Source organism: Capronia epimyces (assembly GCF_000585565.1).
Source record: "Capronia epimyces CBS 606.96 chromosome Unknown aczIQ-supercont1.8, whole genome shotgun sequence".
Lineage (NCBI taxonomy): Eukaryota > Fungi > Ascomycota > Eurotiomycetes > Chaetothyriales > Herpotrichiellaceae > Capronia > Capronia epimyces.
The window spans coordinates 67,429-82,558 of record NW_006912911.1 but is presented as its reverse complement, the minus strand read 5'-3'; the positions used below and the strand labels follow the sequence as shown (position 1 = coordinate 82,558).

Sequence of the window (15,130 nt, the reverse complement as noted above, 5' to 3'; positions counted from 1 at the left end):
GATGTCGATGTCAACAACTAGAAGCTTCGATTGCAGTTGCTGCTGGACTGGCACAAATGATTATAATAACAATACCTGGCCGGCCGACGGATACATGGGTTAAGTCACTTGGGACCTTTGTTCTTCGTTCTTCCTTCTTATGCAAGGCACTGTGTGGACAGAGTAGGGCGTACGGTAAGATAGTATACTAGCACCTTGCCACCAACACGGGTTACTGGATTGGTTGCCTTGTTTGCACCGCGGGTGCAACGTGGATAGTGGACAGTGGACAGGGATAGTAGAACATTGTCTCAATTCGACCCGACCGACATACCTATATCGCTCCATCAGCATTGCCCTACCATGCCCTAGCCCAGAGCAGATCCCGACAAGGTTCGGTCGCTACAGCCTGCCGTGCCGACTGACAATTGATGTCGATGCCGAGGACGATGATTGGGCGCCAGGATTTGTCTCGTTCGATACACAAATATTCGCAGTGCTACGGAGACAGTATCAGGGTGCACGGATCCATCATAGAGGACAGGGTGTGGATCTCCCATCGCCGGCAAGCCAGTGCTCAACGCCGGCTCAGGCGCCCCATTAGGCTCAGGAGGCCCGGCTGATAACTTATCAAGCCGAGACGATGGAATCCACTCTTTATCGATCCATCTCGGCCTGAAAGAACCAATTGGACTGGATTGCCCTGGGTATCAATCAATTTTGCACTAGGGTCTGGTCCAAAACACATATGTGATGACGAGGCTGCGACCGGGGGGCCATTATTGACATTCACAGTCATCCAGCTTGCGAGACGGAGTCGGAGACGGTGACGTTGACTCACGTATCTGAGTTTGGGTCTGTGTCTGGATCTGGATCTGTATCTCAACTCCAGTCTCTGATCCAGCCTTATCATCCGATGGCTGGGGGATGATGGTGCCGCTGTGAAGGGGATTGGTTACCGTACGACACCTCGGCTGGCCTACATACTACATTATATGTATTGTCGCTATGGGTCTGCGTATGTATATCGATATCGCGCCGGTTGCTAATTTATTGACCTGCGTCTTCTCGTCTGGCTGCTGGCACAGGCACAGGCACATCACGAGAAAGCCGTCCATCTCTTCTCGTTTGATCTGATCTGTCTCTTTACGGCTGGATCCTGCTGAGAACAATCACTGCAACTCAAGGTCAAGGTTGCCTTCTCCTGGAGACTGCGTGATCCTTTTGAGAACCAACCCCGCCATTCAAAGCGACGCTTGGACTCCCACAATGGTCGAAGCTGTCACTGTCAACGACACCTACACCCGTGACCCAACATCGACATCGAAATCAACATCAACAGACTCCCATCCAAATCCGACAGAAAAGCAAATGGCCATGGCTCTCACCCAGCCAGCCGAGGCTGCCACCAAGCCGGACCAGAAGCAGGACCGGGACCGGGAACAGGAAGTAGGATGCGCCGTCTACCTGGACCCGGCCAAGGAGGCGAAAATGATGAGGAAATTCGATGTATGTGTATATGTGTACCTATGTATGGCCATGGCCGTGCAACAGCCCTGAACTTAAACCACAATCACAACCACAACCACAACCACAACCACAACCACAACCACAACCACAACCACAACCACAACCACAACCACAACCACAACCACAACCACGCTTCTACTTCTACTTCTGCTTCTGCTTCTGCTTCTGACACTGACATGTCTGCTCTCTAGATATTCGCCGTCGGCGCCATGGGCCTGTTCTATATGATGGCCAACCTCGACCGCAGCAATCTGGGCAATGCCAACATCTCCGGCATGCCCAAAGACATTGGTCTGGTGGGCAATCAATTTGGCACCGCGACCACGCTGCTGTACGCCACGTACGTCCCGTTTGAAGGCCCCGTGGCCGTGCTGCTCAAGATCATCGGGCCGAAACAATTGATGTCAGTGTCGGCTTTTTGTTGGGGATGCACCACCCTGGGCATGGGTAAGTGTTTGTGCTGTTTCTGTTTCTCCTATTCTTCTGTCCACTATTCTCTATTCTTCTCTTAACTGGTCCCCACTAAACAGATCTGCTACAGCATTCATCCAAAATTACAAAGGCTTGTATGCCTGTCGCCTGCTGATCGGTCTGTTCGAGGCCGGCCTCATCCCGTGTATCAACGTCTACCTCGGCTGGGTGTACAAAAAGTCGGAGCGAGGCAAGCGGTCCTCCGTCATCTTCGCCTTCAGCGCCTTCTCCAGCGCGTTTGGCGGCATCCTGGCCTTTGGTCTGACCCAGATCCACGGCCCCAATGGATTCGAAGGCTGGAGATGGCTGTTCTGCATAGAAGGCGCCATGACCTTGCTGCTGGTGCCTGTCTTCTTCTTCCTCTTCCCCACCACCCCCACCACCGCCTGGTTCTTGACCGCGGAAGAAAAGGCCATGATGAACGCCCGCTACGAGGCCGACAAGAGCTGGGGCCACGACGAAGCTTTCTCCTGGCAGGAATGCTTCAAGGCCTTTGTCGACCCCAAGTGGTACGCCTTCTGGGTCTATCAGTTCTCCGTCGACATTTCGCTGTACGGCCTGACCACCTTCTTGCCCGCCATCGTCAAAGGCCTGGGCTATACGTCTATCCACGCCAATCTGATGACCGTGCCCATCTACATGTGTGCCTTGGTCTTTTTCTTGGTGCTCGCCTACTTCTCCGACCGGGTGGGGGTTCGATGGCCGTTCCTGGCCGGGCCGCTGCTCTGTCTGATTGTCGGCTACGCCATTTTGATCAGCGTCGAGAACCTCAAAGTCAGGTTTTTTGCATGTTTCAGTACGTTAAGCCTCATCCTAGCCCTAACCCTAAGCCTAACCCTACGTCAATGTGATTCGATTGGATACGATGACGATAATGATCGTTCCTTCGTTCCTTGGTTCTGTTTCCTTGGACCTGGACCTGAAATGCTGACTGGACTCTAGTTGCCGCCCTGGGTATCTACCCGACCACCGGCCTGTCGATCATGTGGCTACAAGACAACGTGGCCAGGCACTACAAGCGAGCCACCATGGTCGGCTTCACTCTCACCTTGGCCAACACGGCCGGCGTCGCGGTGGGACAGATCTTCACGACACAGTCAGGCCCGCGATACATCAGGGGTCTGTCCATCAGTCTCGGGCTGGCCGTCCTGGCCCTGGTGGTCGTTCTTGTCCTCGCAGCCTCCATGACCGTGGTCAATCGAAAACGCGCGGCAAAACTCCTGGCAGCCGAGCAGGCCGGAGACCCTATCGAACCGAATCCTGAGCTGGGTGACTACGATCCCCATTTCAAGTATTCTATCTAGAGTTGGAGTTGAAGTTGAAGACGAAGACGAAGACGAAGTCCAATTTAAAGTCGAAGTCGAAGTCGAAGTCCATGGTCTCTGTGAGGGAAAGGCCCTTCCAACGGGTCGTTTGTGGTTTGGCTTGCCTGGCTGGAGCAGAAGCAGAGTCGAAGGTCTAGAAGATACCTAGGCTGGGTAGTGGGAGAACTGTCATGTGAGATATGTGTCACCCCCGGCGGGTAAGGTACTCGATTTACCTTGCGTTATTTACCTTGGGGAGTATCTAGTCTACTGTATGCCTGTGCTGTTCCGTCTGGTACCATCTTCATATGGAGGAAGGGGAAGACGGCGTGTCCCCTGGACCTCCCTCCTGCCGTCCTAGTATCTCTATCATTAACGAATAACGAACCGGGTGATAAGATGGGAGAATAGAATCTGCGGACCTTCATCTGTACCACTATGAGAATCAACCATGTCCTCAAGTCTAGAGGACTGTTTTCCTTTCTTACAATACATAGGCTCTAAAGAACTCTTTTCCATTCTCGCAGTATTTACATAGGCATCGGCGGGACGCACTGCCGTGCCGAGAACCAACCGGCCTACTAGTATGCACTGTGGCCAAATACCATATCACTACCCCATATCACGGGCGGAGGGAGCCCACATCAAATATCAGACTGCCCTAGCCGATGCACACTGTATACTAAAAGAGTGTCAAGCTGGACAGGCTTAATTAACACGTCTAAACTCATACCGCTCAACCGCTGGACAACTTGCCGTTGACATAGATCAAAGTCGACGTCCATATCGAATCTCAAGCCGCCCCAGCCGCTGGTTGCTATATACTATCTCCCGGTGAACAGAGGAACCCTTCTCAGATCATACAGCTCAACCGCTGGACAACTTACTGTTGACATCCATCAAAGTCCCGTCCACATCAAATCTCAGACCGCCTAGCCACTGGACACTATATACTAGACCCCGGCGAACAGAGTGCCACGCTCGACAAGCTTAACACGTCTCAGCTCACATCGCTCAACCGCTGGATACTATATAAGTATCAAGCTCGACAGACTCAACACGCTCAACACGTCTCAGCTCACACAGTCAACCGCTGACAACTTGCCGTTGACATCTATCAAAGTCCGTCCAACATGGCACACACAGACTCCCCCGTAGTCCATCTCCTTCAACAACTCATGGCGATCCCGTCGGTGAGCGAGGATGAATACGAAATTGGCCAGTTCCTCGCGCAATATCTCTCAGCCCGCGGCTACACGGTGGAATTGATCCCCATCGACTCCAGCGGCCGGCGCAACAACGTCTACGCATACCTCGGCCGCGATCGCCAGGCGCGCACCTGTCTAACCTCCCACATGGACACGGTGCCGCCACACATCGAGTGGCGGCTCGACGGCGACATCATCTACGGCCGCGGCGCGTGTGACGACAAAGGGCCGCTGGCGGCACAGATCGTGGCGGCCGAAGAACTCCGGGCCGAAGGGCTGCTCCAGCCAGGCGACACGTCTCTCCTGTTCGTCGTGGGCGAGGAGAAGGGCGGGCCGGGCATGCTTGCGGCCAACGACATGAACCTGTCATGGGAGGCCATCGTCTTCGGCGAGCCCACCGAAGGCAAGCTGGCCGTCGGCCACAAGGGCCACTATGTCTTCGAGCTGTACGCACAAGGCGTCGCCTGTCATTCGGGATACCCGGAGCAAGGCTACAGTGCCACCGCCACCCTGGTCGCCCTCCTCGACGAGCTGCAGTCTCTCCAATATCCGGTCTCCACGCTGTTGGGCCCAACCACTTTTAACTGCGGCAAGGTGCAGGGCGGAATGGCCTACAATGTCCTGGCGGCCGATGCTTACGCCCTCTGTGGCATTCGCGTCGCGGCTGATCTGCCCGACATTGAACAACTGGTGCAGCACACCGTAGCGAAATACCCAAATGTCACGCTGAAGAAGAACTTTGCTTATCCCGAGACGTTGCTGGACCATGAAGTCGAGGGTGAGTTTTTAGCCCGTTACCAGTACCATTACCATTATCATAACCATTTCCTGTTACCACTACCCATGGCCCATTACCTATGGCCTATGGCCCATCCCTATTGCCGATGCCTATCACCATTACCATTACCATTTCCAATTACCACTACCCATCCCCATGGCCCATCCCTATTGTCTTTGCCTATCACCCATGGCCCATCCCAGAAGGTTGCCTACGTATACATGCGAGACTGTCATGAATCACACATCCTCGACGATCATCCTACGCTAACTCACTAATCCATCTAGGCTTAGAGGCGATGCCCGTGTCGTTTGGAACAGACATCCCCCGGCTCCGTGGCAACCACAAGCGATACTTGTACGGGCCCGGCTCGATTCTACACGCTCACGGCGAGAATGAGCAAGTGGCCATCCCAGACCTGATTCGCTGTGTGCAGGTGTACAAGCAACTGGTCAAGATGTCTTTGGGTATCAAATAGACATGGACATGAACATTGACACGGATATGGATATGGACATGGGCCATTTGGGACTGTAGAGGTAGAGGTGGAGGTGTCTAAGGTTGAAATGTTCTATGTTCTCTACCAAAGTCGTATAGGGGAGCCTAGACTATACTATAGGTGTACCTGTGCCAGTCTTCTAGTTAACGGGTAAGACTGACAATGCCATTTAGGCTAAGGGGCCTAAAGTTAGCGCCTAAGTTTAACAAGAGGGTGGAGGGTAGAGCTGTCCAACTTAGGCACTAACTTGGGTATTCCCAGCCTTGCCCTTTAACTACAAGGCTGGTATAGATATAGGCATACCTACAGTCTGGGCTCCCCTATACTCCTTTGATAGAGAACATACATTTCAACCTTTGGCAGGAGGGTGGAGCGTAGAGCGGTGGGCCATGGACCATGGAGCCGAGATCGGCTTCTGCTTCGGCTTCGGGCGCGACGACTCGACTCGACTCGGCTTGTCAGCGAGTGACCGATATCATACTGTAGTCCATATGCGACGGGTCTAAGGCTCAGCTTAGGCTCAGGCTCAGGCTCCAGAGGGATCTCGCAGACACCGAGACACTCGATCCAGGGGATCCCTCAGTGCATATACTATAACCTAAACATAGCATGGCCACAAATATCAACGTCAATATACCTATAGCCACAAACACAAACACACCAAAGTAATCCATCTACGTACAGTATTTGTGTCCAGCATACACAGTTACACAGTCACCAACACCAACACCAACGCACCGGAGAATCCATATACGTACAGCATCTACCTCCAGCAGTCTTACCCCGCCCCTGAACACAGACTGCCCTGCCCTCCCCTACCACCATGGCCGCCAGGTTCGCACAGATCCCAGTCCTCCCACTCGACGAAGCATTCGCCGTGACGGCCGAGTTCAAAGCAGACGCCTTTCCCCAGAAAGTCAGTCTCGGCGCGGGGGTCTACAGAGACGAGGGGGGGAAGCCTTGGGTTCTTCCGAGCGTGAAAAAGGTGCGTGGGTAATCAGCATCTTCATGTCAAATGTCTTGTCTGGTCTGGGTGATTGTTCTTGTTCACGTCCAAATCTCGCCTGGCACTCGGTCTTTTTGTGATTGTTCTTCATGTCTAATATCTCCCCTGGCATTTGTGTGATTGTTCTTGTTCATGTCCAAATCTCCCCTAGCCTTTGATTGTTCTTATTCACATCCATATCTCCCCTGGTTTTTGTGTAATTGTTCTCATTCACGTCTAAATCGCCCCTTTATGCGTGATTGTTGCCGTTGCCGTCTATATCTCCCTTGGCCTTTATGTAACTGTTCTCGTCATCTCCATATCCGATCACATATGGCCTGGTATACTATACCACTATATTCCATTGCGCAATCGTCAGGCCTGTTCGAGACCCAACACCAGGAAACATTGTCTAATCACAATCTACCCAGGCCAAGGAGAAACTCCATCAAACACCCAATCTGGACCACGAATATCTCCCGATCCAAGGCTCAGATCCATTTCTCCAGCTGGCGAGAGATCTTGTGTTTGGAGACTCATCCCTCCCCAGTTCCAACTCCAGTTCCAACTCCAGTTCCAGTCCCAGCCCCGGCTCCGGCTCCGGCTCCAGGTCGAAAGACAACACCAAACCCCAAACAAAGAATGTCATCTCCTTTCAGACCATTTCCGGCACAGGAGCCAACCATCTCGGAGCACAGTTCCTCGCCCAGCACCTGCGGCCGAAACACGTCTTCATCTCAGATCCCACATGGGCCAACCACCACCTAGTGTGGACGGTGGCGGCGCCCGACGTGGTCCAGAAGACATATCCGTACTACCACCCGGCCAGCCGGTCGCTGGACTTTGACGGCTGGCTGACCACGCTGGAGAACGAGGCGGTCGAGAACGACGTCGTGATCCTGCACGCCTGTGCTCACAATCCCACCGGCATCGACCCGACCCGCGAGCAGTGGGAGGTGCTGGCCCAGCTGTTCAAACGGAAGAGGCTTTTCGCCTTCTTCGACTCGGCGTATCAGGGCTTCGCTACCGGTGATCTTGACATGGATGCTTGGGCAATGAGGCATTTCCAGACGGTACTGTTTGGTTCAGGACCGGAACCAAAAACGGAGACAAAAACGAAAACGGAATCGGAAACGGAATCCTCTGCCACTGCTGGTAATGATGATGAGGTGGTGGTCAATGTCCAGTCCAGCACTCAACACCAACAAGGCCACCCCGGACTCTGCATTGCACAGTCCTTCGCCAAAAACTTCGGACTGTACGGCGAGCGCGTGGGCGCGTTCCACCTCAGCCTGCCACTCTCCGTGTCCCCGGCCGGCGCGTACAGCCAGCTCCTCCGCCTGACGCGAGCCGAGATTTCAAACCCGCCTCTGTTCGGCGCCCGGATCGTGCAGACAGTCCTGTCCGATGTCGACTTGAGGGCCCAGTGGCAGCAGGACCTGCAGACCATGTCTTTGCGCATCAGAAGCGTCCGTGGACTTTTGCGCAAGGCCATTGAGCAGCAACAGCAACAGCAACAACAGCACCAACAACAGCAACAGTCCTCCAGCGGAAGCGTTGCCACCGCCATCACCGACTGGAGTCATCTGGAATCCCAGATCGGCATGTTCAGCTACACGGGACTGACGGTCCCCCAGGTCCAGCGGCTCAAGGAAGTCCACCACGTCTACCTGATGCGCAATGGCCGCGCCAGTCTCAGCGGCGTCAATGAGCATAATGTCCATTATGTGGCTGCCGCTATTGCCGAAGTTGTGGCCCAGCCGATCGATGCGAATGAATAGTAAATACCAAAGCGACCAGACGAGTTTGGATAGGATGCCATAGCAATCCACAACTCATGAGGCATTACTATCACTATCACTATTACTGTTACTGTTACCGTTACTATGACTGTTACTATTACTATTACGGTCACTTTTGTTCCTTTTGTTCCTGTTCAAGTTTCTGTCACTATTACTGTAATACTACTACAACTATTACTATTACTACAACTATGACGGTCATATACACCAAGTGGCCAATTCACGAGTGAATTAGTTCCTTCGTCCTTTTCGGCGACTGTCGTGGTGTAACAGTTTAAGTCAACCGTGACAATAACCTATACCTATAACGAGTACCGCGTCATAAAGAAACCACAACATACAACACTGGCATAGAATACTGTCTCGTCTGTCCAATGCAACGTCGTGCATGTACAGTACTGCCCCTGTCCTGTCCTTGTCTCGTCCAGATCTACTTACTACTCACTACTCACTAGTAACCCTAACTATCTTATCTCGGCTTGCCAGCGCCCGGTCCGGGAGGCCGATCGGCCGGTCCACTCCTATTCCTACCTAATGCTAGTACGGCAACGGTAAGAGGAGAAGGACAAGACTGGGTATGATACCGTCCTACCTACACTAATGATGCGGGATCAGGAAGGACGAGGCCGTGCCAGCCGAGTGAGTGCTAGTGGCACATCATATCATATGAAGCTTCGTTCCTAGTAATGTGACACATGCATATCCGATCATCCAGATCGCCGGATCCGTACATTCTGCGGTGAGATTGTATCTGTCTCTGTCGATACGACCTGTTGGTGTTTGGCTGGCCAAAGAAACAAGTCTTGTTGGTGCATATCTTGTCACATTGTGATCTCCTCTCCTGGACTGTCTACCTGGTAGACACCAAGCGAAGAGTCCGACCTCATCTTCGATACAATCTCGCTCCCTCCATCAGACGCCAATTCCATCAGCCATGTCCCCATCAACCAAAAACAAGCCGCAGAGGCCGTTGACCGTGGCTGCCGCCCAGATGGGCCCAGTACATCTCGCAGACAGTCGGCAAGCGGTGCTGAACCGAATGTGTGGCCTCCTCGACCAGGCGGCCGAACATGGCGTGCAACTGGTCGTCTTTCCCGAACTCGCCTTTACCACCTTCTTCCCCAGGTACTTACTTGACCCCAAAGACGTTGGCCGCTACTTTGAGATCGAAGACCCCCAGAACGGCTTGGGCATCGCGCAATCCCCAAACGTCAAGCCGCTGTTCGACCATGCAGCCAGATTGGGAATCGACGTGTGCGTGGGATACGCCGAGAGGAGTCTCCAAACGAACAAGCCAGGCTCAGACTCACAAACCTCGCATATCGACTACAACTCATGTGTCTATTACTCGGCCCAGGCCCGCGCTGTCGTGGGAAAATATCGCAAAATCCACCTTCCAGGCGCCGTGGAGCCGTACACGGCGCCCGGAGCCTTCCAGCAGCTGGAAAAGCGATACTTCCGCCCTGGTGACCTGGGCTTCCCTGCATTCCGGGCTCCTGGTCTGGTGGAAGGTGCGCTGAAAAAGGACAGCAAGGTGACAGCCCCTGGACCAACAAGCGACAAAGGCGACCCAATTATCGGCATGTTGATCTGCAATGACCGGCGCTGGGCCGAAGCCTGGAGAGTCTATGGCCTGCAAGGCGTCGAGGTCGTCTGCTGCGGATACAACACCACGGCATTCGCGACCAAGGCCACGGGCGAGATGGTGGACATGACACCCGAGGATGCGGAAGAGGAGGTGTTGTTGCACCACCGGCTCTCCTGCCAGGCCAACAGCTACATGAATGCCTGCTTCAGCATCAACGTGGCCAAGACGGGCGCCGAAGACGGGAACCCTCTGGTCGGCGGCACCATGATCGTGCACCCCAATGGCCATATCATCAAGGAAGCCGAAACCAAAGAGGACGAGTTGGTTGTGGCCACAATCGACCTGGCCGACTGTGATCGAGGCAAGGGAAAGACCTTTGCCTTCCACAAGCATCGAAAACCGGAGCATTATGGCGCCATTGTCGAGCAGGTGGGAGTCGTAGAGCCAGAGCTGCTATGAACATGATTTGGTAGCTGTAAAAGGAATGACAATTCTGACCAGACCCCAGAGGGCCTGACGATCATTGAGCTGTTGTTTCTATGCTTGTCTTCGGGAGGAGCTGCGTAGCTGTCTGACGTCTTGATCTGGCTATATTATAGTATTCATATTGCTTGTTGGTACGCAGACAAAGGCAAATACGGTCAGTCCATCGCCTGGTAAGCAGCAGAAAGGAGGACCGACTCCCTATAGTATGTGCCATCAGGAAGTGAGTCTTATCCCTCAAAAGCTAATGGGTGGGCCGAATCTCTCAGCAAGGTGTCCGAGGTACTCCAGTCCAGGACATGTTCATGTCATGTCTCCAACAATTATGCCGATGTTCTCGTCCCAGGTCGCGTCTGCATGGTCAAGGAATGTCTGAAGCATCGGGTTATCAAGAGGGTCGACGGTCACACGACCGAGGCCAGTCCAGTCATAGCTGGCGAAGTTTGCATCCGGAACGGCAAAGTCGTCCCAGTCATAGTTTTCGAAATCCGAACTTCCCAGAGGTGGCAATTCTGGCGCATCAAGGGCTTGAGCCGACGAATCGGTTTGTTGAGCATTGGCTACAGAGGCCTCGTGCCGAGCTGTGACACGCCCGCGTAGTCGGCCAATGCTCCATTGAATGTGGGAAAGACGAGGATAGAATTGCGCGGCCGACACATTGCCGGAATCGCGCATGGTCCGCAACAGGTGGAATGCCGTCTGGACGGCGTCCGAGTCGCTCGAGTTGGGCGAGATGATGGCTGATATTATCAGCACCAGGGTCGATGCAAACAGATAATGGGCGTCGAAGTGGCCAAAGAGAGCCAGCGCATTCTCGACGTACAACTGCGACAAAATGCCGTTGGAAGTGCGAGCCGCCGAGATACACGACTCGGCAAGCATCGTGGCCGTCTCTGATAGCGGCTCGGCGGCAGGGCCATCATTGAGGGCTGCATTCGCATTCGGATTCGCATTCGGCTCGCCAAACGGGTTCTTGGTCTTCAACACATGCAGCAGCACCGGCCGCGTGGTTAGGATGATGCACTGATTGAAGTGCAGCTGCAAGGATGTCAGCGGTCGGTTCGCCGGCCCCTGGCTCAGCCGCAGACTCGGCGCCACGTTGGCGTCCCACTTGCGCAGACTCTTCAAGATGGTACGCACGTTGTGCAAGAAGCTGCCGCGCAGGGCGGACGATGGGCTGTAGATGTCGCGCATGATGGATCCTGTGATGCGCGCCAACTCGATGTTGGCACACAGGTGTGCCGGTGAGCCGAGTTTCGCCTGATCCTCCGGCGACAGGTGGTCCGAAGAGGGTAATCGGACGTCGATGTCCTCGTCCTGAATTGTCAGCGGTTGGCCCAGCCGCGAACTGGTCGACCGGTCAAAGATGTAGGCCGTCCACCACAGGCGAACCCGGTGCTCGACTTCCACGGCTGTAAGGTCCAGGTCTTCAGGAGGATCACGATGGAGTCCTAGGCAGGTACTGAAACGCACTGCTAGTCCACTGTACACGTGTGCGGATTTGACCCTGCCGAGCGCGTTCGAGTAAAAGCACTAGATGAGAAGTCAGTTGCGACCGGTCACGACTCGAATTGAAGCATCGGCTGCCAGCAATGTTTCCTCGATTTGCTATCTCGGTACCGTATTTCGTTTCAGGGCAATGTGGTGTGGCAATACCCCAACGACAGGCCGAATTGGAGGACTTACAAACAAAAGCATGGTCTCAATCTGCGTCACACTGGGTTCTTCGTAGAGATCCTGAAGAAGATTGACGGCGCTGACGAAGTAGTCGGTGCCAGGGACGCTGGGCGGATTGGATGGCAGCGTTGTCGAATACAGCTCCCCAAGGGCCAAAACGACAAAGAACTTACAAGCCCAAGCCGGGTCGGCATCCTGAGTGTCTTTGGAAGCATATGCCTTTTCCAGCTGCTGCAGGAATTCTTTCTGCAGGAAGAAATGATAGTCCTGGCCGATGAAGCGCAAAGCAACACGCACCAACAGCGTCGCCCGAATGCGATCAGGGAACTTGCAACTGTAGGGGTTGCCGACTTGACGAGTAAACTCAGGTCTCTTCACGTAATGTTGTTCTGGCAGGGTGGAGGTGGATGTCCCTTCAGGCTGAAGGCATTGTAAGAGCCGATTTGCAAACACCGCGCAGGTGGACTCCCCGACAAAGTGCTGATGGGAGAGACTTCGAGATTGCTTCAGGGGATTGGCGATCTCACGGTCTGCGGACGGTGGATGGCTGGGAGGACGGGACTGCAAGGCCACAGTCGTTTGAGACTCGTCGGTATGACTGACCGCGACGTGCCCGTCCGATTGTGCTTCGTCTTGACTGATGGCTTGTAGCTTCTTCAGGTAGCTGTAGAATCGCTCAGCATCAGCTTGTTCTTCAGTCTGCATCTGCACCTGCTTGCTACCAACCTCTCGGCCACGGCCACTTTCCGGTCTCGGGCAGGGTACTCGCAGGTCGAGGCGTGCCGAGTGCTCTGGCACCTCTGGCAGGGCTGGCCCCCGGAGCATTTGACCTTGTGGGCATGACACCGGCGACAACTGGGACGCCCATATTAGCCGCCGACCACGGGTGCAGACCAGAAAACGCAAGGCTTACGCAATGTAGGACCTCTTGGGCCGCTTCCGAATCGGCCTGCCGACAATGTTTGTGTCGGCAGTGTGAGGCGAGTGAAGCGAGCTAGGGGAGGCGGACATTTGGGACTCGGAGGGGCGTCATGGGAGAGATTGTAGGTGCCGGTAGTGGGTGGGTGAGCAGGCCGGTTGCAGCGGCAGGTCAGGTATTAAGGGCGAGAAGAGATATCGGCAAGGTTCACATCCAGCCGAGCAGTGGCTAATTTCCCACCGGCTGAGGCTTGGTTGGGCCGAGCCAAATCAATATATTGAAATTCGCTTAGTTGACCAAACTTGGTGCTCGGAGTGCACGGATAGTGTAGTACTCCGCACTATCAGATATTGTACGGGGGAGCAGTGCTGGGATTTCATCTTGATTACTAAGCGAAGCAGTAGGTATATATACCTGGTAAGGGTAGGTGCCATCGGCTGGCGTGCCATTAAGACGGGTTATAAGACATGGATCTCAATCTCGCCCTGGCGACTAGCTAAAATGATCTATATGTACCAGCGTGTTCATATCAGGGTTTAGACTGCTGACTCTGGATGGCCTGAAGCACGACTTGACTCGCCGTCCTCACCACCTCCTCGTCCGCCGGCGCCAGACTTTCGGTCCAGAGTACCTGCTGCGCAACACCCTGCCAGATCATGGCCTCTGTGCCCGGGAGGACCTGCCAGCCCTCAGACTCGACAAAGCTGTAAAAGGACGTGCGGACACGTGGGAAGTAACACATTTCCAACACGGCGCCTTTCTGCGGCTGCGACTGCGACTGGGACGGCGGAATTGGCTTCGAGAGTAGTGTGCGCGATACTTCCAACGCCAACTTCTCTTCGGCCGTTGAGGGCGGATAGTCAGGGACAGTGCCGACGACGAAATAGGGTGCTTCTAGGCCCTCAGCTTGCTCGACCGTCTGGACGTGGACTAGCTTGGCTTTCCACCCCGGCACGCGGGAGAAGGCCGTGGCAATGTCGTCGACCTCGTGCTTGAACCGGTTGACGAGGTAGATAGTGTCGACGCCCAGCCAGTGATGGAGGCTGTACAAGGCACTGCGACAAGCGCCGCCACCGCCAATCACCAGCGCAGGTTTGGATTTGCCAACCACCAGGCTGTCAGGCGAGAGGTTGCGTAGGAAAGCCTCGCGCACCCCAATACAGTCGGTGTTGGTACCGATGTACCGCCGGCCGCCCGTGGGCGTGAGGCGGACGAAGACGGTGTTGATGGCCCCAATCGCCCGTCCTTCAGGTGTCACCTCGTCGACTTTCGAAATGAACGTGACTTTGTGAGGCATTGTCACCGCGCTTCCGACCGTGTCATGGGCCGGGAGCAGCGATATCAGGTCCTGTTGGTTGGTCGACTCGAGTAGATTGTATGTCCATGGTAGACCTGCCGACTCAAACAGCGTATTGTGCAACAGGGGCGCCAGAGAATGGGCGATAGGAGAGCCCAGTAGATATGTCTTGCAGTGTTGACCCTGGGGGATTGTCTTGTGGAGAGAGGCGCCATACTCGTACGAATGCTCCAAGGTCGACGACAGAGATGGCACCGCAGCCATGATGAGTATGATTATCGCTGGTGGTATCAAAAACAAGGCATCCCAATCGGCGCTCTCAATTTCCCCTTCTCTTTTCTTTCCTGTCCCCTTTTAGCACTGATACCATATACGAGCAGAGTAATGGCCAAGTATGCCTCGGTGGCTTTCGTGACCCCGACACCGGTGTTGTGGAGTCCCATGGGATCCAGCTGAGATTCGCCCCTGTCCCTCCCTCCACCTGATTCTGTTGATCGCCACGGCCGGTCAAGAGCTTAGCCGCTCACGTGAACCGCCCTCGGGAGGCTTCCTGCCAAAGTCAGCGGGTGGCCAGTCGCCGCGTATAAGAACTGGGGAGTTATTTGTAGCT

General features: G+C 54.5%; 6 protein-coding genes across 6 annotated transcripts; 4 read left to right on the top strand and 2 right to left on the bottom strand.

Annotated features, from left to right (window-relative positions):
- Window positions 1-1,248: 1,248 nt before the first annotated feature.
- Window positions 1,249-3,284, top strand: A1O3_08430 (uncharacterized protein; the record flags this gene model as incomplete). Its single annotated transcript, XM_007738528.1, has 4 exons — window positions 1,249-1,488; window positions 1,701-1,956; window positions 2,051-2,776; window positions 2,923-3,284. The coding sequence occupies 4 exons, from the start codon at window positions 1,249-1,251 to the stop codon at window positions 3,282-3,284; spliced, it is 1,584 nt and encodes a 527-aa protein (XP_007736718.1).
- A 1,133-nt stretch (window positions 3,285-4,417) lies between these two features.
- On the top strand, window positions 4,418-5,748 carry A1O3_08429 (uncharacterized protein; the record flags this gene model as incomplete). The annotated part of the gene is made up of 2 exons (XM_007738527.1): window positions 4,418-5,270; window positions 5,558-5,748. 2 exons carry the CDS (start codon window positions 4,418-4,420, stop codon window positions 5,746-5,748), a joined length of 1,044 nt encoding a protein of 347 aa, XP_007736717.1.
- An 844-nt stretch (window positions 5,749-6,592) lies between these two features.
- Window positions 6,593-8,535, top strand: A1O3_08428 (uncharacterized protein; the record flags this gene model as incomplete). Its single annotated transcript, XM_007738526.1, has 2 exons — window positions 6,593-6,754; window positions 7,186-8,535. 2 exons carry the CDS (start codon window positions 6,593-6,595, stop codon window positions 8,533-8,535), a joined length of 1,512 nt encoding a protein of 503 aa, XP_007736716.1.
- Window positions 8,536-9,490: 955 nt separating this feature from the next.
- A1O3_08427 (uncharacterized protein) lies at window positions 9,491-10,603 on the top strand (the record flags this gene model as incomplete). Its single annotated transcript, XM_007738525.1, has 1 exon — window positions 9,491-10,603. The coding sequence occupies one exon, from the start codon at window positions 9,491-9,493 to the stop codon at window positions 10,601-10,603; it is 1,113 nt and encodes a 370-aa protein (XP_007736715.1).
- Window positions 10,604-10,930: 327 nt separating this feature from the next.
- A1O3_08426 (uncharacterized protein) lies at window positions 10,931-13,129 on the bottom strand (the record flags this gene model as incomplete). The annotated part of the gene is made up of 2 exons (XM_007738524.1): window positions 10,931-12,160; window positions 12,314-13,129. 2 exons carry the CDS (start codon window positions 13,127-13,129, stop codon window positions 10,931-10,933), a joined length of 2,046 nt encoding a protein of 681 aa, XP_007736714.1.
- A 623-nt stretch (window positions 13,130-13,752) lies between these two features.
- Window positions 13,753-14,784, bottom strand: A1O3_08425 (uncharacterized protein; the record flags this gene model as incomplete). The annotated part of the gene is made up of 1 exon (XM_007738523.1): window positions 13,753-14,784. One exon carries the CDS (start codon window positions 14,782-14,784, stop codon window positions 13,753-13,755), a length of 1,032 nt encoding a protein of 343 aa, XP_007736713.1.
- Window positions 14,785-15,130: the final 346 nt, after the last annotated feature.